The sequence below is a fragment of the Fusarium vanettenii genome (assembly GCF_000151355.1).
Source record: "Fusarium vanettenii 77-13-4 chromosome 14 genomic scaffold NECHAsca_23_chr14_3_0, whole genome shotgun sequence".
In the NCBI taxonomy this organism is placed as follows: Eukaryota; Fungi; Ascomycota; class Sordariomycetes; order Hypocreales; family Nectriaceae; genus Fusarium; species Fusarium vanettenii.
The window spans coordinates 2,291-27,231 of record NW_003315862.1 but is presented as its reverse complement, the minus strand read 5'-3'; the positions used below and the strand labels follow the sequence as shown (position 1 = coordinate 27,231).

Sequence of the window (24,941 nt, the reverse complement as noted above, 5' to 3'; positions counted from 1 at the left end):
TTGGATCTCGCTAGGATGACTGAATTTGAACTTGATTCCCTTATTATCTCAGATGGAGAGAAGTCAGAATTCAGAATTGTCAATTTCCCATGAGATCTAGCAACTCCGCCACCGAGATAGGTTTGATGCGTGAGCTTATGCAGCGCCAGCGAGCTTGAAGGGTCCTCGTCAACTCAGCCAGCTATATCTCTCCCGGGGACATTGAACCAATAGACCCTTCTATCAATTGTTGACGGACCTCGTTTCTCACCTGTAGACTTGACATATTTCGATACCGTCGACGGTATAGCACCTGTTCATGCGATATTGGCTTTAGGATTGTAAACGGGCCGGGGTCTGCAACTCCACAGGAATGATCGACTTCTTTCTTGACGGTGGAAGCGTCCTTCTCGTCTTGCGTTTGCGGAGTGACAGAGGCGGGAGCGGACACAGTATTGGGTGACGTGGCGGCGTTTTGAGGTCCTGGCCAAGCATTGATACCCCTCAACCGAAGCGGGCTACGCAGTGATTGAGGCCAGCTGGGCTCAGCATCGGTTTCAGAGGTAAATATGGTCAGATAAGAGCCAGTTATTTGTGAGTTAGGAGACGCGAGTAACTAAACACCAAGTAAAGCAACCATATCAGTTGATTCTACAAACTATCTATTTTTAGGCTCCCACTTCCCTCAGTATTATCAACAATCGAGAAGTAAGTTAGCGAGAATAAAACAAGTCAAGTTAAACCAGCCTTTGTGGCCAGATGACCAACTTTTCTTTATACCTCTCTTACCGAGGTATTAAAACCTAATGCAACGGGCTCGTGCCACCGTTTTCGGCGTTTCGCGCGTCCCCTGAGTCCATAGAGGACAGTAGCATAGGGGAGTCATCGGCGGGGACATAATCGCTAGCGGAATATTCTTCCAAACATACTCCACTGGGGAATCGGCAGTAGTCTTTGCCACCTCGGTGACGACAATCGGCCTTTTAGCAGACATGCCCATATACGCAATTAGCCTTCCTGCACCCGCCGCGCCTAGGGCACGGGACCGAGCGCGCGAGGCACTCGAGGGCCAGCTTGAGCTCCTCAGCGATTAGGTTGTGCTCGTACTTGCAGTCGTCATTTTCGCAGGCGCCAGACAGCTGCTTATTATTGCAGAACCTCTTCTCGGCGGATAACGCCTTGAGTCGCTTGATAGAGTCGGCAGAAGGGGTGGGCAGTAAGGCATCGAGGCGGTCGCCAACGCGGTTAATAGCGACAAAGCCTTCCGGGATACCTTCCCTCTTGGGCAGTGATTCGATATTGCCCTTAGAGAGGGAGTTACTAGAGCCGCGGCGCCAGTCGCTATCGAGGTTTCTATCCGGCCTTGGGCCATCACCGATAGAAAGAGGCGACGAGGTGCTATTCTAGCTCGTATGAGACGAAGTTTTAGTATCGATATGGGCCAGTCGGCAGCTATTTCCATATCGGCATTTACCGAGGCTATAAAACTAACAGACGGCATTGCCATCGTTGCTAGCAGTTCCCCCGTTAGACGGGTTCTTAGATGCCAGGTTGAGTTTAGTGGATAGGTTATTGCGCTTGCTCTAAGATAAAGCAGCATAGGTAAGGGGAGTCTAGCGGAAGACGCCGTGTAGTTCCTCAATATTCATACCGAGCTTCTCAAACTCCTTATAGAAGAGCAGGCTCGGAGTGCGGATCAGGGTAAACCTATCTTGGTCACCCCTATAGGGAGTAAGATCCGAGACATAGCCCACGTCATAGCAGGCGGCAAAGTAGATATGCTTGCACTAGGCATTATCGGCATAGAGGCGGAGGATAGCTTTGAGCTTAAAGTCGGCATTTTCTTTTAGTTCGCCGGCGTCGACAAAGTCAGCGAGGCCATAAGATCTATTAAAGCCCGCGACAAAGGACGAGAGGGAACGCTTTTCGACACCGCAGAGCCCGTTCTTCCAGAGGGACTTAGACAAGCCCACGAGGTTAGCATAGACGCGCACCATAACCTCGCAGCTTTCGAGTCCTTTGCGGCGGAGGCTTCTCTTAACGCTATCGACGAGTTGCTTCACAGCTCTGCTGCCGCCCTCTTCTCCCTTTTCTCCCACGCCGACAAAGTGTTCGTCAAAGACATAGCCGTCTCCGTCAATAACGACGAGGGCGAAAGGGTTACGCTCCTGGCCGCGGGCGAGCTGCTTATATCGCTCTCTTCCCTCGCGCTCCTCTTCGTAGTCGCTCTTCAGGCGGCGGTAGTCTTCAATAAGGACCTAATACTAGTCCAGGATCTCGGAGAGGGAATCATTACTCCGATACGCGGCAAGCTTATTAGCCGCCCTGTTGATCATTTCATCAGGAAGCATAGTCGCGACAGAATACCCTTGGCGATCGGCCCCGCATCGCCGGTTAATGCGCAACTAATCTCACAATCTCGACGAGATGAATGCTGTCGCAAGTATACGCAGTTGATGATGCTCTGCTAGAAATGCCCAGGGAGAGAGACAAGATGACGATGTCGTCGCTGCTGATGCAGTGTTCGGGACAAAGGCTGCCTGACAACGAGGTGAGAAGAACAGGGGAGCCGATAAGTTCGCGAATTTAAAATTTCGCGGGTATCGCGAAAATGACTAAGCACCGTCGCCGTAGCGATTTTCAACCACTGACCTGGCGGCCTGCGCCACGACGCGGTTACCTGTTGTTGTGTCACGCAGGGATGCTGAGTGCACTTGACAAAAAGGTAGTTCTTATTGTGGTGATTGTAATTATTCTCAGTTAAGTTCTATGATCTCAATAAGAGGCCCTTTGGGGCCTTATATCTTTGAATGATCCCATCTAGGACTTTGAACCACTAGGAATTGACCCAGGCACCGCCGGCGGTGTGATTATAATCCGTTATGTAAGCATGATAGTTACGTGGCACGGCCCCGTACACTGCACGGGGCGGCCAATACATGGGCACCGACACAGACTAGCCAAATAGACGCAAGCGACAAGCGCAGGAATCTTTACAATCTTTACAATCTTTATAATCTTTTTAAGGGATATAGAGGTCAGTGCGACCATAGGCGCGGTGTCGTGAAATAGACGCGACTACTAATGAGATCCTAGTGCGAGGTAGAGATTCAATTACCGTAGCGCATCGGTCCTCGAGACCCGTGAAGCCGACTATAAAACTATAGGAAAGGCTATAGACGATTAAGAAGAGGAATAATATAGTAAGGAGAAACGGGCCATAATAGTCGCGGGATAGTGAAAATGAAGGCGAGACTAGATTAGTCGACGGGGCCAGAGAATCGCAGATAATAGAAGGCGCGACGGGTAACCACGCATCGCCTATGTAGATAATATTCCGAGCTATGCTCTAGGAGATATCGACCTATTTAATGAGTAAGTAAAGGAAGATACTAGAGAGGCTCTAGGACGCATTAATAGAGAACCAGCGAATGGCAATGCGGATAATAAGCGAATAGCTAGAGATAATACGCTAACTCTAGTAAGAAATCTAGACAATTAAGGCCTAGGCAGCCGAGGAATTAAAGAAGGCGGACGAGCTCAGACGCTCGCATAAACAAGCCACTAGGCAGCTCAAAGCTATGCGTGAATAAGCTATAAGAGACCTTAAGTAGATGCGAGAGTAAGTTATAAAGGAGCTAGGGAGAATATAACCCTAGACGGCAGAGGAGTTAAAATAAGTAAAGGAGGAAATAAAATAGGTGAAGGAATAGCTAAATATAATAGCCGATAGTATCTCTAGCAGTGCTCAGACGAGCCTATAGCTATTGTATGCCGATATAGCCTGCACCCCGCCTACGAGCTAGCTAAGTAACGTCCGCGCCTTATCGTCTATGCGCATAACCCTATCCTTATTCACGGATACCTTATTCTATACTATCGATACCTCGCGGGTTAGCGAAGAGGATAGAGGCAAGGCATAAGTTAGAGAAGTTCGTTAAGCGATCGAAGAGAAGGTGCGGGTTAGGGAAGGCTAATAGAGCTAGCGGTATGTAGCCGTGGTGAAGGATACGAGGAATCTAGACCGCATCAAGGTGGTGTGCCGAGACGAAGCAGAGATATAGCTTATTAGAGAGGCGGCGGAGAAGATAGTGGTTAAGGGCGCTAAAGTGCTTAGAGACTAGCTATACCCGGTTAAGGTCGACGGCGCAAATAGGACTGCGGTGCTGGACTCGTCTGGTAATATGTTGCTAGGTACGGCGGAGGTACTAGGGAAAGAAAATGAGGTAATGATCGCTAAGATATATTAGCTTAGCGATAAGGTAAATAGTAAGATGTATGGCTTAATAGTGATCTATATTATTAAAGCGAGTAATACGCGATAGCTACTTAAAGAGAGGTATTTTTACCTTGCGGGAGAGTTAGCTAGCACTAACGTCTTTAAGCGGCGCTAAGCCCCGGCTCAGTGCTATAACTACTAGGAGATTGGCCATAAGGCCTTCGTATGTAGCAAGGCGCAACGATGCGGTAAGTGCGCGGAGATAAGCTATCAATACCGAGACTGCTAGGTAGTCGAGCTAAAGTGCATTCTCTATAGAGGGCCATATGAGTCACTTAGCCGAAACTATCAGATGCGATAACTATATATGACCGATGGCTATTAACCTCTAGATCCTATAGCTCAATATGCGGAAGAGAGATATAGTATAGCTAAGTATAATAAACGATAGGGACTTATAGGACTATATAGTACTAGCGGTGGCCGAGCTATATGCGCTGAAGGTCGAGGGGACGCTGATAATAATACCGAACTATTATAGGAACTAGATAAAATTCGTACTATTAAAGAGATACGAGACGTAGTAGCCGATCCGGAGTATGCTCTGGATATATAGCGATCTAGAGACTGAGTAGGTGCCTATCCCTTTGGCTGACCTAACTAGGGCGATACTTAGATAGCTTAACCGAGAAGTCTTAGTAGTATTAATATATATAGTAGGAAAAGATAAAGATGCTTTGTATATAGCTATGAGATAGTTGTATATGATAATTATAAGTTTTCGTAATAATATGGGGAAAAGGATAGATATTATCCTGGCTGGTGATTTTAATCGCTACGACTAGCTCTGGGGAGGCGATAAGGTGATAGGCAGGAGGCAAGGCGAAGCGAGCCCGATTATCGACCTTATGGATGAATATGGCCTACTTAGTCTTCTCCCGCGAGGGATGAATACTTGGGAAGGGCTAGATTGCGAAAGCATGATCGACCTGATGCTTATATCGTCCGAGTTGGCAGAAGAGGTGGTCCACTGCGGTATCCACCCGACCGAACACGGGTCAGATCATAGGGCAATCTGAACAGAGTTTGACCTCTCGACGCCTGAAAGGACGGTTGAGCTAAGATTACTTTTTAAGAACGCACCGTGGAATGCGATCAGGGAAAGGGTGAAAGACAAGCTCGCACCACTTCCGTGGGACGACGGAGTTCAGGCACAGACGGACAGGCTGATGGAGGTGGTTCTTAATGCGGTCTACGAACTGGTTCCACGGGCTAAACCATCGCCGTACGCGAAGAGATGGTGGACAACAGATCTTACGAGGCTTCGAAGGGCGTATACGTTCTGGAGGAACCTGGCGAGGTCCTAGCGCCGTGTAGGCCACCGGATCGATAACCTAGAAAATAGAGCCAAGGAAGCAGCCAAGGAGTATCACGATACTATTAAAAGGCAGAAGAAGGCCCATTGGGATGATTTCCTCGTAGACGGGACTAACATCTGGTAAGCCGCCACGTACCTCAAACCCGGAGGTGGGATGGCCAGTAACAAGATTCCCCTATTGAAAAGAGCGGACGGGACGACGACGCAGGACAAGGCCGAGCAGGCGGAAGAATTGCTCAGTGCATTCTTCCCACCGCTGCCGGTAACCATAGAAGACGAAGGCCCGCGACCGCGGCGGAGAGAAGTGGCCATGCCGAACTTGACGATGGAGGAAGTGGAGGAGAAGATCATGGAAGCCAAGGCGTGGAAAGCGCCCGGGGAAGATGGGCTGCCGGCGATGGTGTGGAAATAGCTGTGGCCGGTGGTGAAGGAGCGCGTTATGTATCTGTTCTATACTTCACTGGGCGAAGGATAACTACTAGACTAGTGGAGGAGCACTAAGATTATTCCGCTTAAGAAGCCGGGCAAGGCTGACTATAGAATTGCAAAAGCGTGGAGGCTGATCTCGCTATTGTCGATGCTAGGCAAGATCCTCGAAGCAGTAGTGGCGGATCGTATCTCATACGCCGTCGAAATATATAGACTTCTGCCTATTAACCACTTCGGTGTGAGAAAGCGGCGGTCGGCAGAGTAGGCGCTATTGCTCTTCTAGGAATAGGTCTATAAAGCATGGCGGAACCGCAAAGTGGTCAGCCTGGTTAGCTTCGACGTCAAGGGGGCTTATAACGGCGTGTTTAAGGATAGACTGTTGTAAAGATTGGAAGCACGGGGCATCCCTAAGGGGCTAGTGAGATAGATAGACGCATTCTGCTCGAGTCGCATAGCTACTATTACGATAAATAGCTATACCTCTGCGCTACGGGAGCTGCTATAGGCTGGCCTTCCGCAAGGATCGCTATTATCGCCTATGCTCTTTCTCTTCTTTAACGCAGACTTGGTTTAGAGTAAGATAGATATAAAGGGAGGCTCGATCGCATTCGTTGATAATTACTTAGCCTGGGTCATAGGCCCGACGGCGGAAGCGAATAGAGATAGAATATAGGCTATTATTGACCGCGCACTGGAATGGGAGAAGCGCAGCGGGGCGATATTTAAATGTGATAAGATAACCATCGTCTACTTTACACGCGTGGCCGAGCGTATTAGCTACACGCCGTTTATGGTTAAAGGGAAGGAGATTAAGCCGAAGTAGGAGGCTAAGATCTTAGGAGTGGTTATAGACGCGAAGCTCAGGTTTAAGAAATATATGGCCGAGGCGGCTACTAAAGGCCTCTTAGTAGCTATGTGCCTGAGGAGACTTAAGATGCTGTCCCTATGTACGGCTAGGTAGCTCTTTATTATGGCTATGGCGCTGGCTATGGACTACGCCTCGGTCGTCTGGTCGCACGTACGTGGCGAGAAGGAACTGACCTGGCTTAATAGGGCTTAGAAGATGGGAGTATAGGCTATTATGGGAGCCTTTCGGATAGTGTCGCGGGCGGTCGCGGAAGCGGAGGCCGGTATCTAGATAGTAGACGGATGATACGCCTAAGCCGGTATGAAGCTGTATATTAACGTCTGGATGTTGCTAAAGATGTATCCGCTCGCAATGCTTAAAGTATTAATGAGCCAGAGATATTTGTTACCGCTTAAGAGGTTAGCACTTATATTTAAGAAGAGCGGAATTAAGCGAATGGAAATGATCTAAGCCTATGTAGTACCGCCGTGGTATAACCGAGTGTCACTAGTATGCGAGGCCGACCGTGAGGCGGCGATAGTAGTAGCTAATAATACTAAAGATATTATTATCGCGACTAGTGCCTCTGATAGGGAAGGGCTTGTAGCTATGGGAGGCCTCGTTACGTAAGAGTTAACTAGTTAAGTTAGTAGGATGGTAGCCAGGTACTTGGTTACCCTTGGGTCGCGAGACGACTAGAACCTATATACGGCCGAACTGGAGGTAATAGCGATGGCGTTATGATGTATGCCTAATGGACTATAATATCGAGAGCTCACCGTGGTATTAAGCTGCTAGTCATTACTAAAAGCAATTGTATGACCGCGATAGCAATCTGGCTAGATTACTATCTGATAGATCTACGAATATATCGAATGACTAGCGAGAGGAAATAATAGGGTTAAGATGGTCTAGGCTTTGTCCCGAAATAATGGTTTCGCTATGGGCCGCAAGGCGAAGAGATAAGCTAAGAAAGCGACCAAAGTAGGATATACCCTAGAGTCGCCGCTATATTAGGCTTGGTCGATATGGACTAGGCTGGCGACGTCGTAATTGCGGCGGCAGCGGGTACTCCCCGATAAAGTAGGCAGCTACTCTAAGCAGATTAATCGAGCCCTACTAGGCGAATATATGAAAGCGCTATATGATGGCCTAAAGAGACGGGAAGCTGATGTGCTCTCGTAGCTCTGCATAGGAATGGCGAGGATTAATAGCTACCTGTGTAAGATAGGAACCGCCGAATTGGATATGTGTGAGTGCGGATGAGTATTAGAGATAATGGAATATTTTCTGTTCTAATATACGAGATGGGAGATAGAGCGTGAAGTTATGTGATAAGCTAGATAAAGTATAATAGGAAACCTTTCTTATTTCCTTGGTGGAAAGTTAGCGTCGGATGGACCGAAATGGATACTTAACCTAAAGGCGGTGTAAGCGGCGGTAAAGTTTATAATAGCGACGGGAAGACTAAGGTGAAAAAGGGAAATAGAATATACTAAATACTAATACTATAGCTGACTACTAATATTAAATAGCCTTATGTTAATAGACTATGCTTTAGCTGCTGGGGATAGGATGCTGAATACTTGGAGAAATTAGCCTTTGAGTAGGCCTATTAAGTAGAGTTAAGTAAGCGGGGCTAGAAAAGAGATGAGCTGGAAGGAAGAGTAGGGCTCTTTTGGGTGGTCCGGAGGAATAGCGGAGAAGCGAAGATAGCTTAGCGTAGCTACTAGCCCTATGAGATCCGTTCTTATTACGAGCTCGGATTCTCTGATGGGTCTGATTGGATGTGTGTATGTTCTTGGTTGAGTAAATTCCCCGCTCTGAGTCCCTATATATCCTTTATGCAGAAGTAGCTAGAAGGATATTGCTATAGTAGTGATACGCCATATATACGCCTTGCTACCCAAATATATATCGTGATATACCCCCTTAGCCGAGGCTATTCTAGAGGACTTGGCTACCCTTCTGTTTGTGGTCTTTTTAGGTCTTTGCGCTTTCCTCCTCGATATCTGAGTCTTGCCTCCTTGTCAGGGCTATTGTCTTCCTTCTAGCTGCGTGCTTTCATAATCTGATCCTTTATAGCTTCCATTCGCTGTTCTATAATAATCTAGTCTAAAATATCCTCTATTTAAAGCATCTTAATAAACGTTGTATGCCGTTATTTAGGTAAGGCCTTTGTTATCCCATTGGCAATTATCTTTGATATTAGAACCCAGCTGAACTTAACTCTCTTCTCTCTGTATTCCTATCGTAACTAATATCGATGAATATCTATATGCCGAAGCTTCGTAGTTAACTTGGCTGATTCCTCGGTTAGGAGCCTGATCGTCTGGGTATTATCGTATTTAATATATAATGGCCCGTTAATCTGGACTTCTAGCTCCTTAAGAATCCTACTTGTAAAGATAGCTTCCTTAGCCGTCTTAGATAAAGCGATCAATTCAGCTTCGGTGCTTGACGTAGTAACAGTGGGCTGTTTCGTTGCTTTCCAGGCAATTAGTCCTCCAAACAGCATTATTACGTAGCCTTGTGAGCTCTTTCTGTCTATCGTGTTGTCTGCGTAGGAGGCATTACTCGCATATAGGAAACTCTTGAGGAATCTTGTCCCTCCTAGTCTTATACCTAGTGATTGTGTTCTATGCAAATATTGCAAGACTCGGTCTGCGGCCTTATGATACATCTGATCTGGATTCTGATTGAACCTAGCTAGCCTTGCGGCTGCGAAGGCAATATTAGGCCGTGTTAAGATCGCTGCGAACAATATCGATCCGACTTTCTTTAAATATTTCTCGATCGAATATCGGTCGGCTTAATAGGTTACTAGTAATAGTTCTTCCTCTATCATCGGGGTCTCGGGAATCTTAGCCTCTAGATCAACTCTATATTAGTAAGCGATCTTATTAATATATGTATCCTAGGTTAGCTAGATAGTTCGCTTGGCTCTGTTTCGTATGATATGAATTCCAAGGAACTACTTCGGTTCTCCTAGCATAGTTATGTTATATTTCTGCTATAGACTTTCCATAGCCTTCCTTACTTTAGCTACCCTCTCTTTTCGATATGCCTAGATAAGATCGTCAATAAAGAAAAAGATAATTACCCTATCTCTAAGTATAACATAGGGTTCTTTTAGAATAGTCTTAAAACTGAGATCTCGGAGGGTTTACGTTAGATCTTATTGCCATAATAATAGAGACCTTCGGAGCCCATAGAGCGCCTTTCGTAGCTTTAGAACTATACTATATTTTTGGAATCCTAGTGGCATTCTTATAAATACTAGCTCGTCTAGCTCGTAATATACGAAAGTATTCATAGCGTCTATTTGCATAAGCTCTAGGTCGTGTTCTACTGCTATTGCCATAAGCGCCCTAAACGATATACTTATAAGCGTTGTCGCTCGAGTAGGCAGATCTCCCTTAGCCTATTGATTGCCATATACTATAAGGCGGGCTTTGCACTTAATAAGGTATCTATGCTTGTCTGTTTTATAGGTAAATACCTATATATAGCTTAGCACTTATTATCCCTTTGCTTATCTCTATAGCACTTTAACGAATAACTTTATCTATCGGTGAGATGCCATATGGTCTTCTTATGCGTTGCGGAATTATTCCTTAAAAGGGTGGCTATTAAGATCCTTGAGTGTCTTCGGCTCGTCTGGCAGGTTTCGCTTATATATCTTCTTCGGCTTGAACTTTATTCTAGCGATAAAACTCCTATGATAAGTAGTCTCAATTGGAACCGGGACAAAGTCGTCTAGATAGCTTTCCACGATTGCGGTTGGTGGGTTATTTGCTCTTACCCCCTCAGCTCTAGCGACTAGTAAGAAGACTAAAAGAGCTATATCTTGCTCTTGGTCTAGTTTAGTTGGTGGAGGTGTATGGAATGCTTCTTCTATAACCCTTGCTAGTTTATAGTCTTTTTTGTCTGCTTAGTCGTCCCGGTCTTCTTCCTAATTATTATCTAGAACTATTTCTCCTTCGTCGTTATCCTAACCTTCGCTATGGTTACTAGATTTAAAGACTAGCTTATCTTCTTTAAGAATCGTTTGGTTGTTTAACTGGCTCGGCGGAATAGTAACCTTTTCTACTAGCTTATCGACGCTATTAATAAGTTCTTTTTCCGTATATTTACTATCGAAGAATATGTCTTCGTTAAAGATAATATCTCGAGTTGAAATGACTTTTCCTTTGTGCGGAACTTAGATGCGAAAGATATTAGTCGAGTTATAGCTAATAAGATAGCTGATGTGCGCTCTCGGGTCGAGCTTGCGGAGCTTCTTTCGTTTGAGTTGTGCTCGTGATGTCATGGCATAGGCCCTGTAGCCATATGCCTTCAGATGTGATAGATATAGCTGCTTTGAGTAGAACAACTCATAAGGGGTCTTCTATCTATTTGAGTCTCTCGGCGTTCTATTCTTTAGGTATATGGCTGCGCTGATTATCTCTCTCTAAAGGCCATGCGGTAGATTGGCCGTGATTCTTATTACCCGACTCTTCTCGATTATTATACCCCTAGAGCGCTTAGCTCCTCTGTTCTGGGCTTGCGTATTTGGCGCTAATGGTTTCCTAATAATGCCTCTCTATATTATCTAGTATTTGATCTTCTTTGTGAAGAGCTCGTTATCTAAGCGAACTACTCTAACTAGATAGCTATAGTAATTCTTTATCTAAAGATAGAAGTGTCTTAATATTTTGCTACTCTCTCGTCTGTCATATGTCTTAGTGTAGTACGGAAAGACTATACTAGACTATACGTCCGTGATAAATATAGCTCGCATAAAGCCCTTTAAATCTTTATTAATATTAGTCTAGTTAACCTAGATTTCGTAATATGGCTTGTCTTTTTCTCGGTCTAGTGGCCATTGAGATATCTATCGATATATCTTCCCTTAGCTATAGCCTGAATATTATGTCGTCTTTGGTCCGCGGATTCTTATCCCTAGGGAATTCTTTCCTAAGTGATATAATACTAATAGACTTAGATATCCTATTCGAAGATACCATAAGGATTTATTCGCTACCGCCGGTGCCCTTAGGTTTCGCGATATTCTTTGCCTATATTGCGTGCTAAAGATAGTATTCTTAGTATCGCGTATAATCTCTTAATACTATAGCACGAATTGATTATGTATCTGGTGGACGATGTATATAGTTGAGCCGTCCCTTTGGATTAGGAGGTTATTGATGGTATCCTAGAAGATTCCGTTTTCTCGAAGTAATTAAAAGGATACTAGGTTTATATTAAAATCGGTATAATATATTGCGTTCTATAGGCGTAATATCCCGACTTCTCCTCCTAGAAGTGTGACCTCTAAGTTAACTCTACTAAAACCTAGGATTAGAACTTCTGATGCTCCTATAATAATTGCCTCTTTGCTTATTGCTTTGCGGAAGGTCTTGAACCTAGTTAGATCGTTAAAAATATGCAACGTTATACTAGAATCTAAGATCATTAATAAACATAGCGGATATATAGTGGTTATCGAGGTAAAGGCTAATCATAGGTGCGCTGTGTTCGCCGCTCCTATGATCTTTACCTTGACCTTTCTCTCCTGTGATTATTAGTTCCCTTTCTATTCTCATAAAGCATTAACCCTTCTCTATAGCTCGCGGTTATCTTCTAGCGCCTTCTTAGCCTTTTATATACGATGATCGTTGCGAGGTATGCCCTCTGGTCTCTTTTCTTTAAACATATACTAATAGTCAAGTAGGTCATGCCCTCTTATATCGCAGGCTAGGCATATAAGTGCTGGCCTCTTTCTAGAGCGTCCTCCGGAGCCAGACTTCGTCCTCTTCTTACCCTTTGGCGTAGATGCCTCCTTACTGTGGTCACTCTCCTCGTTGCCTCCCTCTATATGAAATGCCCCGCCCCTCACGGTATTACTACTCATGGGCCTTTTGCGGGATACCTATTTACGCATCGTTGAGGCAACCTCTTAAGGTATTTAAACCTTTAAGCCATTAGGAGTAGGTCGCTATATACCCGGTGTAATTAGGTTAATACCTCTTGGTCTAGATTGGGAATCTAGTTCTAAGGTTATACTCCCACTGCTTGCCTAGAGTCATCGCTGCTTAGCCGCTTCTGCTTAGGCAGCCTAGTAGGCGAGCGCGTCTTATAAGCATCTTCTCTGAAGAACTGCTTTGGCATTTAGAGTCTTGGCCCCCTCCGTGAAAGCTATTGTATAGCTTTGATAGATTGGTTCGATTAGGTTAGTAAACTCTCGAAGCTATTGACCGGTCTTAGTCTCCGCAAGGTAATACTTCTTCGCCTTAATTATTATCGATTCCCACGACTCTAGCTATTATGGGAAGGCTTTCTGGTTCTTAAAGCCTTTTATCACGGCAATATATTTATCTTTTACCTTAGCTATTATAAAACCTTCTGATGGAGCAGTAGAGCTCTTGAGCAGCTGTATTTACTCTCGTAGTGTATCTTTTCGGTCGAGCGGTTGCCTGTACTTGACTGAAATTGTCTCTAGGATGGTATCATATACCGTATTGATCTCTATCTCTTGCTTTCTAAAGTCCCGCTTCCTGACTTCCCATTGCCTAAACATAGCATTATATGCTCGCTATTGCGACTAAGATAGCTGGGTATAGTCTGTGGTAGTAGCGTTGAAGTTACTATACTAAGGTTCTCTTAGTTCTTGTAAGAGTTCCCCAGTAGGGTTATTAGGATATATATAGGACTATATCTTCCTTGGAATCTTGGCTAACATGGACTAAGTCCACGTATCCTAATTTTCCTTTCTAGTCAATATTACTCTTAGGTCTTTTGAGGTTATATTTAGATTGGCTGGAAGGCTCGGAATGGACGGTATCGATCGATTTGGGTCGCGCCACGACGTATTCTATCTAAATAACGATGGATATCGGTCCTTCGAGGATCTGGCTCGATGTGAATTGTCTTGTAACTGTCTTTTCGGTGGAATTAACGCGAACTGGGCTCATAACTGTCACGAGCTCGGATTCTCTGATGGGTCTGATTGGATGTGTGTATGTTCTTGGTTGAGTAAATTCCCCGCTTTGAGTCCCTGTATATCCTTTATGTAGAAGTAGCTAGAAGGATATTGCTATAGCAGTGACACGCTATGTACACGCCCTGCTACCCAAATACATATCGTGATAGTTCTCCCGGGCGTAATAAAAATACTGTTGGATTGACCCTCGTGTGGCGGCATAAACCTCTGATATAAAGATATCCTAGCCTTAGTCAGATGACATAAAACCCCTCTCGAGAAAAGAGGGGGCCGGAGGGATCCTTGATTAAGAATATGATAATCTTTTGGCTCGATATCGTATTAATCCCTATCACTCTGATCGAATGTGCGGGACGCGATCCAACAATAATCACAAATTATTCGGGGGGCTGACTAATAATGATAGGACGCCCCTCTGTGGTGAACAGAGGGGGTGACAATCGCTGTAACCGGGTCACTTTTGTACTTTTGTAAGCATCTTGCACACCGTGACAGCACCATAGCTTAACCAGTTGGAGTCTGAATAGCTTCAAATTCCAGGTCTAACCTCTCCCCAGTTGAAATTAACTATGTTTCGATTTTCAGCTGAAGAAAGCGTCGTTGCGGCACGTCTGACGCATGCTTATCTTTCCGGTGCGTCGGTGCTGCGGACAACTCGGGCGAATCCCTAGTCACAACCGTGCAGCATCACGGCCACGGCTGCTTTGCACAACGCAAAGCTACCCCTGACGAACAAATACGTATTTCTTCTAAAGAGGGGACTTCCTCTACCTTCTGATTCACATCGAGGGACATCAGCAGCTTTGACTGTGCTCGAAGAAGGAGCTATAGTCACCTTTGTTAAGACTGTGAAGGGGTGCGCTTTTGCAGCAACTGCTGAAGCTATTCACAACTACGCCAGTTTCCTACTTCAGCAGTGATTCAATGGTCCTGTGCCTCCTATATCAGCAACCTGGGGAGGGAAGTTTGAAAAGCGTCATAAGGAGCCTTAGTATTCCTCTTCAAATGTCAAAGAAATCACTCGTGGCGGCGCTGAGGTGGATATACATTATATCGCACCTTGGTTCAAGAGCTGAACACTGTTATGCGGCGATTTGATGCAAAGCCGTACAACCTTTGGAATTGCGACGAAACTCCCTTACAAATTGGGTGGGTTAACGGTAGCTTAAAGCTCCTTTCTACCAGGAAGAAACAAGCAGGCAGCCTACTGTCTTTCAACCAGAAAATAAGGAGTCTCTTACGTCTGTGGATGCCGTCAGCGCCGCCGGCCGGGCTATTCCTTCATTCCTCACACTCGCCGCCAAAGTCCTTCTTGAGGAGCATGTACATGCAGATATCGACGATCTTATGGTCCTCGCATGCACAGATACTGGCTTTGCTGACCTCTACCGGGCCGTACAGTGGCTGCAGCACTTCAATCGTCGCAGCTTCGCCGCCAGTGAGAACTTTGGCGGTGCCTCTATTGAGGAGTAAGTTAGCTATCCCTCGACTATCACGAAGGAGTTTGACGAGAGATACGCCTTTAACGCTCGAAGCCAAGTCTGGCCGGCGCTGACGACCTATAGGCTCCTACTAATAGACTCATTTTCCACTCACGAGAACCTTGAATTTATCTGGTATTGTAAACAGTTCGATATTATCCCTTTGGGCATCCCTAGTCATACGAGTCACCATATGCTAACTCAGATGTCACGATTTGTGCCACATATACGTTGGCTTTGAGAGGTCAGGAATCATCCGTCTTAACCCAGAAGCCATACTTGAACCACTTCGCTGCTTCCAAGAAGATCGACAAGAGCCTCTATTGAAAAAGGAACTCCTAGAGACTTGCCGGCGCGCTTGGATCGAGGCCAATAAAAAAGAAAGGGGCTTTATATACAGAATTCGCGCTCCCACTCTCTTAAAGCTATTCCCGAGGCCGCGGAGTATCTAGCAGAAGTCGCGAAGGCTATAGCCTCGCGAGATAACAACCCGGAGAATATCCTCTCTTCATCACCGAGCTCCTTAATGCCTCTCTTGCTCAGCAACGAGACCTCGGGTGACGATGAAATTGAGATCATTACGAACACACAACTTGATAATCTCACATACACTACTTTGGCGGCCGGAAGAGGGGATTATTCATGTGAAAATAGCAAAGAAGAAGAAGAGGCATCACATCGCGAAAATTAGGGCGGATTTAGTCATAATCGCATACCCAACAGATACTCTAATGACGAGGTCACATTCACTTACACACAACATTATGGGAATAGCCTCAAAAAGTGACACGTTGACAATATCAGTTGACCAGATTAATCACTATACATTGATGCTGTTTTTATCAAATTTTATCTTTACTTGGTCGAACTGTGATGCCATTACGGCGTGCAAAATTAGTACAAAAGTGATGCGGCTACAGTGAATGTCACCCCGTCTCCTCCTCAGAGAGGGGTTTCGTAAATCGCTTACACCATCCCCTGGGTAACAGTACCTCAATCAACGCGCTTCAACATTTCTGAGATAAACCCCCCGGCATACTCGGCAGTCTCCATAGTTAAACACTGGAATTCTCTGCTGCACCACAAGTCAACCACTTTGCAAGCTATGTACATGTTGACCAACTCCCTAAGATCATCAGGTTCAACCGTATGCTCATAGCAGAAGCGTACTAGCCGGGCGATATCGCCGATTGCTTCTTCATACACAGTAAATCGTTCTAGGGCCTAGTGCAATTTACGAAGGCAAAGAACCTTCAATGCAGAAATACCATAGCAATCTGCAACGACGTAGAGACGGGCATGTGAAAGAAACACCTCTGAAAAGTCATCCTTAGGAGTATTATCCTCCGCCTCATAGTCCGGAGCTAGCTCTGGATAAAGCTTCTTGAACTAACTCCAGAGGTCTTTTATCTTTAGTGGGTACTGCCATATATCCACCGGAGGAAAACGTTTTTACTTTCCTAATCTTCCTTGACTTTGGGGGAGGAGAAGCACTTAGTGGCGGGAAACACTGCTTCAAACCCATCCCGTCTCGGGTATGAGGCTACGCAGCTCGATAGTCGCCGGTATATGCATACTGGCTAAATCGAATAAACGTATCTAGTTCAACTTCGCACCAGATCGCACAACGCTCGCACGCTTCTCGCATATCTCCGTTAACGAGCTTCTCGAGGGCTTGGGATTAGCATGCAACAGCTGAGCTATGCATAAAGAACTGCTTCTTCTCAGGACCAACAAGAAACTTGAAAAAGTCTGATGAGAGAATACTATCCAAAAAGTCAGTTTCTCTCTAGCAAAAGGCGAGGACTAGGTTTCTTACCTTTCGTACGGGATAGCAGCCATAGTTAATAGGGGATCAGCAGCTTAGGACGACGAAATCTATTGGATCTATTCAGGACTGCTTATACACCTCTCTTCTCTCGCAGCGATGCGTGGGAGGAACATAAGCTCTTATCCGACACTCAATATAAAGTCACATTGGTGTCACTATTACGTATTGTACTATTGCAATAAAACAGGTTAGTGCAAACTAAGAACCCGGAGTATCCGCGATTTCACTACCTCGGAGTCTAACTCCAATAGCTAATAAAATCTTTTCGGCTTAGTTTATAGCAAAACTCCCTATTGCATAATGAAACTATTGCAGTTATGACGACTTAGGTCACAGAAAGCTGGGTAGGAAAATGTTTATATTGCACTGAAGTTTGCTGAGTCTAGGTATAATAGTGGCCGTAACGAAAGATAGGGGTCTCCTTTTAGATACCCCGCCGAAAGGGTCGGGGCACGTGAGCCCGTTGTTGCACGGGCCTAAACAAAGCTGCGTAACAAGAAGCTTGACTACTTATATCTTGGTTGCTTCTTTGCGCAAGGATGAGGAGCTACTACACTATTAGAGAGCCTGGCTCTTAGCTCCCATCAGCTGCCCATTATCATCATCTTACCATATTGTGTGGCTCCACGGCGCTGGACGTCTAACCAGTCAACAGTTGTCCCGTCCACCCTCTACCACAAACGGGAGAGCTCGAACTCCTAGAGCAGACCCTCTTCGCTATGAGACACCTTTCCTCCAGCTTTTGCTTATGACTATATACGAGCTGTCACAGAGACCTGGGTCTATATAGAGGGCTAAACTACCTTGAATAACAAAGGAGAGTCTAGGCACGGATATTCGAACTCGCATAATAGCAGAGGGAAAACCCGACACATATCTCAACGCTCTGCAGGCCCGAAAGGACGGTGACTTGCATATCTACGCGAACCCTGACCTAGAGGGGGGGGGTTGATTGGCCAGATTTCGATGAGGAGGGAGATATTCCAACAGAGAGCGAAGCGATAGAGCAACTCCAGGCTACGGAAATTAAGTTTGGGTGCTTTATATAGAGACCAGGGGATATGTGGCTCACCAAACCGGGCCAATGAGACTGTAAACCTTTTATCCTCTCTGACCATATCAATAAATTGTCTGGTAGTGGTCAGATACCAATATTTTCAAATGCTGGTGAGCCGCTAGATGTGTGCTGGGACGAATGCAGACTTCGGAACCTAGACGGAAAAGAGGGCTTTCGCCTGAGGATGGTTCATGATGTTGACGGTTTCGGTGCGGAGAGCCCCCCAGCGTCTTGCCGGGAAAGGAGTCCCTGCCAGTGTCGATGCAGGTCAACCAGCGCATAAGAAGCCACGAATAGCAGATAAAGGCCCAGTACTCCTCCTTATATCGGCCATCTTGAATAGGGGCGCAATCGATCGACTCGTCGGAGCTGTGGAGCACTTAAAGAGGACAAGAATAGAACGAATCCGCAAGTCTCTCAGTGAACTCGAAATCCTTGGCGGCGACCCGGCCCTACGGCCTATGGCACAACGGGGCAAGCAGTGAGATGAGGGTCAACCCAGGACCGACTTTGAGAAGATCTTTAACAAATATAATCAACTACTATGCACGGTCAATGCAATCAAGGCCTTCAAAGTGTAACCCGTAACTCATTCTTTCTTATTAAGTAGTCTAGGCAGACTAATATGTCCGCCCATAGAGCCATATTATTCTCTCAGAGTAATGACGAAGCTTACTCTAGTGGCAATCAATATTCTGGGTAGAATGGTGCCGAAGACGGCTCCATCGAGATAGGTCCTTCGCAAATTCATCAAATAGGGTAGTTATAGCCTTTTGGTCAGACTGTAACTTCTAAAGAATATCGGCGTGTAGATTTCGAGCTGACTCTGATGCAGAATATGCTAATGAATCATATAAGATGCGACTAGGTTTCACAGAACGGGAAGTGCTTTAATAGATAGGGGTTATTAAACTGCGGTTAGAGATGTTGCCGGTGATAGAGAGAATCTGACTTACTGCCCGTGTTGGTCCAGATACTAGCACCAGTGGTCATGATATCCTTGGTACTTAATTTCCTCTTTACTAGATGGATATATGAGCTGGGTACGGGTGTTTAAACTCCTCTTAGCTAAGATCATCATTATTAGCTTCCTAAGTCGTCTAGTATTCAGGGATAAACTATCTAGTCCGCCGCTGGAGGAGGAGGATATTAAGGTTGAAATATAACTTGGGAAGGCTTTCTTGTGAGATCTTGCTCACCATAGCTCATTACCGGCACCAGAGTCTAATACTACCGGTATATAGCCGCCCTCCTCCTCCTATTCGTCCTTTTCTCGACCCCGTTTTAGAGATAATCGAAGTTGCGGGTCGGTCGTAGTGTAATAGGTGCTACCCTAGGGCGATTTGGTGTCCCAAGATTATCCATCTAGGAGAGAGGATAGTATTAAATATGGTCATCTAAGGGAGGTGATAAGAGTCCCAGTTTTTGGTCTTAGTGTTTGACAGCATGCTCCAATGACGGGGCTACAGATGCCTCAGACGCTAGATAAGCATCATCATGAATTCCATTCAGCCATTAGAATCGATCTGCAACTCAGTATCCTATTAAACATCAATCGCGCAAATGAATATTGCAGCGATGTTTAGGTACAATATGTCTGCAGTTGTTGAATCGTGGCTAGGCGCTATCACATGCTTTGATCGTAGCTGCTGGCGATCCTAGAGGACATAGACTTCCTACCTTAGGGCGGAATGCTACTTAATCCATCTGTGCACAGAATTCTGGGCTAGATAGGGATATATTACCGCTGACGGGATGCCCTCTTGAGAGTAATGCGCCTTCGTACTGATGATATGCTGGATGAACATGACGGAATCGCAGCCGCATAGGGACATCCAAGATGATATGCTTGAACCCACCGTAGTGCGGGCCACCAGTAGGAAGCCCCGCCGTTAATGCGAGTGGACTTGCCGGGTATTCTGGGTGGAGTCAAATATGACAGCGATCATAGACAGTTGAGCTTAACACGTCCTGTACTCCCTGAGCAGTCTTCTGGGGCCTCATGGTCCCCCGGACAAAGTATACAAACAAACAAATAAAACATATTTAATACCTAGCAAGCAGTTAAGCCCGCGATTACTGACTAAGTGGGGGAACTGTATCATAGACGAGCCTCTTAACGGGTATGAGTACCGCTAGACATCCAAGTAACCTGGAATTCATCGTAGGTCTGGATCTTGAAGCTTGACCGCTGCGCGCGAAGAAGTGGCAGCAGTGGCAGCAGTGGCAGCAGTGGCAGCTCCTCATCTCTGTGGTTGTGTTGTGGCCTCAGTTGAGCGCTGACGTAGTATGAAAAGTCGTCCAGGCGCCTCTGTAGCGGGTGCTGGGTTGCGTAGCTTGCTTACCTCGTCCCCTGGGTACTTGCGGGTTCTCGTCCCTGCACCGGGACTGGTGCAAGGTGTTGGATTGACCCTCGTGTGGCGGCATAAACCTCTAATACAAAGATATCCTAGCCTTAGTCAGATGACATAAAACCCCTCTCGAGAAAAGAGGGGGCCAGAGGGATCCTTAATCAAGAATATGATCATCTTTTGGCTCGACATCGTATTAATCCCGATCACTCTGATCGAATGTGCGGGACGCGATCCAACACAAGGCATGAAACCTGGTACTTGCAATATGCTAGTACTGAAGCCTTCGCTTAGAATGGGCCCACTACGCGCGTGGGTACTGTAGTGGTGACATCTAATCATGGAAAGCGCGAAAAGTATTACGTAGCGGCTCGTCCTTTGATTGGCTGAGAGTAGCCCCTTTTGAGGGTTGTTCGGTGGCTGACAAGACCTACTTTGCGCCGTTTACCGTCGTAGAAGAACATGGATGTTTAGTATCCTCCTTTCTATGCTCACAGGCGGGACGAAGAAATCACCGCCGCTCTCCCCGTAAAATCTTAGTGCTAAGACCGGCGGTGTTTTTCTTTGTTTTCTTTTTCTTTTTGACCCGCCCGGTTATTACAGTATGAATCACCAAAAGGCCTAATTGACCCTGCGTACCGAGAATAATAGTGGGTCAGCAGCTGCGACTAACGAAATTACTAAAGTCTACCCACTCGGTCCAACTTTCCTATCTAGGATTAGTGAGGACGAATGACCCACATGCTCGGTCGGTGCAATAATAGCTGTTTCTCATATTTACCCTCTTCGCCCGAGAGAAATTAGAAACTTTTTCTCAAATCTTGCCTTCACCAGTTATGAGCGCTCAGCCAGCCATGGGTGATACATCAATAATAGCACTGCGCGAGACCGATCAAGGCGTAGTGCCCGAGCCCATGATAGTACACATCGAACGAACTAGAACAGGAAAATTTAACAAGAAGCTATTGAACTTCGTCACATGTCCCCGAAACACATCCAAGGCGGCATTTATAGTTATGTAGGTCGAGGGAGGCCTAATTTTGTTTCGGCAGTTCTGACGCTGTGTTGTAGAGAAAATCTAGACGCTTATATTCAAAGAGAGCCAGTAAGGCTTTATTTCGATTCGGCAAGGAACCTCGAGCTATTTGTAAGCTCATACGACACGACACCGGTCAAAGACATAGAAATTGTCTTGTCTTATTACGACATACCGACGGTGAAGAGATTGTCTGCTCTGAGCAAGTTCCGTAGCCTGAGCCGCTTGCAAGTCTTCTGGAACGTGTTTCCCGAATCATATCCTTGGCATAAGACCGAAATTGAGCATCGGTTTGCCTTATTCGTTAGGGCTGAATGTGACGTTGCGGTGACATTCCAGGAATGGAGGATTAGGCAGGTCTCGAAGGGTTATGCGAAGATCCTGCCCAATCTATTTAACCTTGCTGAATGCTGCATAAACAACGACGACCCGGAATTCTATCATTATTATTTCCCTTAGTTATACCCACCTTATTTAGGATATCATCCGAACTACTTGATAGACTTCAAAGGTAATTAGGTCGAGGATAAACATCTCCTGAAGTTATATGCGAGTCTGGTAGCAGCACAGGGAGATATGCCTTCGATTAAAGACGCGATAGCGCAAGTCTTAAACTAGAGGGACAGGCTTCGGGTTAGACCTAGATTTCTTTAGGTCTACTCGTGACCTTTACTATGACGATCGTGATCCCTAAGGGATAAACCGGTCGTGCTGGGTTTATATTGGCAGAAGGTGCTGGGCGTTGTCTGAGCAATAGGGGGTTGTAAATCACGTTTGGTAATATGCCCAAGGGTATTAAGTGCAGCCAACTTATATCGATAGCTAAGGTAGCTGGTACATAGGAAAGTGCAAACGAGTGCGTATTATATACTAGGGGTTATAGTATCTGATCAATATGCTCTGGGGTTCTGATCAAGGTGATTGTATACGTGATCGCGGTGATCAGGGAGGCGATCATCGTGATTGTTTACCGTTTAGACGTGATCACTCTCTGATTGGCAAGGGAGTTATGGGGGCTTGATTTATACGTGACATGTGAATGCCGGCTTATGACATCGCGGGTTCAGCCTATAACTAGGATATCCATAATAAAGGGCCATAGCTATGGGTGGCCACGCTCAGATGGAGGGTGCTGCGGTGTGCCCACCTGGCTAAGCCTAGGTAATAGAAAGAGGTAACAAAAGAAAGATAGAGAAGATTAAGGAAGAGGCGGACGCAAGTGCGTCTCGGATCGGTCTCGTCCAGTAGCGAGGGCAGACCTTAGCAAAGAAAGGGCTTATTTTAGTTAGCTTGACGAATTGTCAAAGTCACTCCCTAATGCTAGATTTACTGCCATACTCGGCGAGGGAGCTAGTCTGATTCGATATCGTGAAGGTACCTTTCTACAGTAGCAGACATGATTTGGTGTTTTGCGTCGGTTATACGCGCAGACAACTCGGGCTTCGCTGTGGCCTAATCTTTCGTGATATGCGGCAAAGTCCCCATGCAGAGATCTCGCTATAAGTAGATAGTATAGGACTGTCCGCGAGAGCGAGTTTTCCAATGGGCAGCTTATGGTCTCCTTGAGGTCAAATCCCTTAACTAGTTACTTCTTTTGCTATTTTCGCAATCGCTCAGCAGCGAGTTTCCGCCTCTCCGCGAAAAGCTTCTTACGCTCTTCCAAGGTCTTTTTATTGGCTGTGTCTTATAGCGGAAGAAATTTTCGGTTAATGTACATGATTTCATGGCCGGTATCATAGTCAAATTCCTTTTTGACCGGAAGACACTTCCAAAGCCTCGAGTTTCAAGGCATCGTCAACCCGCGTAAGAGGTCAGTGACCAGGGTGCGTCTCACCTGGCCGCCTGCGCCGTTTTGGGGTGAGTAATACGTTAGAAGCCTATTTGGGTTTTAATGTTCCCCCAATGAGTCAGTATGAATCTAGGGACAAGGACCATAAAGGTAAGACTCGGCGTTGACTTTGAGGCTGGGGGTAAAGGCAGCCAGCAAGGCAGCAATATAGAGAGAGTACGACGATAAGGAGATAACGAGACGGTCGTAGCTATAACTACAGCCTAGGGGCCTCTAGGTGATCTTATTCTTTGCCATTATATAAGTAGCTTGCCCTTAGGAGGAGCACATATATATTAGATACATAGTAATAAATAATATATAATAAATTTTAAATATTAATTATAAAAGCTTAAAAAGATTTATATATTTTTAAAAGAGATAAATATTAATTATTTCTTTATAAACTTAATATATAAAAGTACCCTTATAATATAATAATTTAATATTAGGGCTAATTTCTTTCCTAATTAAGAGGTTATTAGTTTAAATCTAGCTAGGAGTGCCTAGAGAGTATATTATAATTATAGCATAGGGACCTATAGAAAAGTTAGCTATTATTAGATAATAAGCTAAGTATATATACTTAGTACTAAATAAAACCTTTAATTATTAGGCTAATAGCTATATATTAAACTAAGCTATATAAGAACTTAATTAACCTTAGCATATAAAGTAATATATACCTTATAAATAAGTCTATTTTTCCTTATATATATAATAAAGAGTACTAAAGAAATATAATAAAAAAAGGTAAATAAGAAGAAAAGAGGCTTATAATTTGTTAAGAAAAAGTAATATCTATATGAAAGAAATATAAGAGATATATAATTAGTATAATAAAAAGAAAATAAAAGAGCTATAAGAGGGGTTTTTTTATCCTACCTACCTTATATAAGATAAGATTTTTATCCATATAAACTTAGGCGAAGATGTGTTATAAATTTATTATAATTCATAAGAATAATATATTAATTAATTAATTAATATATAAAGGTTTTATTTAAATACTTTTTTATATAGTAATATAACTAAGGAATTTAATACTTTATTAGTAAAAATTATATTTTAAGAGCTTTTTATAGAATTAAACATTAATAAGGTATTAAAAATCCTTTTATAAATACCTAATAGAATCCTCTCTTATCTAAGAATATTTCAAGATATTATTTATATAAAAGATATAGTATATATTAAGTAAATTAATAAGTAAATATTAAATATATACTTAAAATATAGTTAAAGTATTAATAAGTCTAAAAGGCATAATTATATACTTAAAAGAGCTATATTTAATATAAAAGATAATCCTTTAATAATCTTTCTTATTAACTTTAATCTAATAATAAATATTATAAATATTAATCTTAGAGATATATTTAGCTTTATAAAGCTTATGAAATAAATTTTTAGTAAATCAAAAGGTATAATAATTCTGAGTTATTACTTTACTTTAGCCCTTATAACTTATATGAAGCCTTAACCTTTTATCCTTTTTAAGAATAAAAAGGATTAATATT

General features: G+C 44.5%; 1 protein-coding gene across 1 annotated transcript; it reads right to left on the bottom strand.

The window, feature by feature from the left end:
- Positions 1–962: 962 nt before the first annotated feature.
- NECHADRAFT_88437 (uncharacterized protein) lies at positions 963–2,920 on the bottom strand (the record flags this gene model as incomplete). Its single annotated transcript, XM_003044197.1, has 5 exons — positions 963–1,377; positions 1,768–2,237; positions 2,395–2,413; positions 2,632–2,692; positions 2,881–2,920. The coding sequence occupies 5 exons, from the start codon at positions 2,918–2,920 to the stop codon at positions 963–965; spliced, it is 1,005 nt and encodes a 334-aa protein (XP_003044243.1).
- Positions 2,921–24,941: the final 22,021 nt, after the last annotated feature.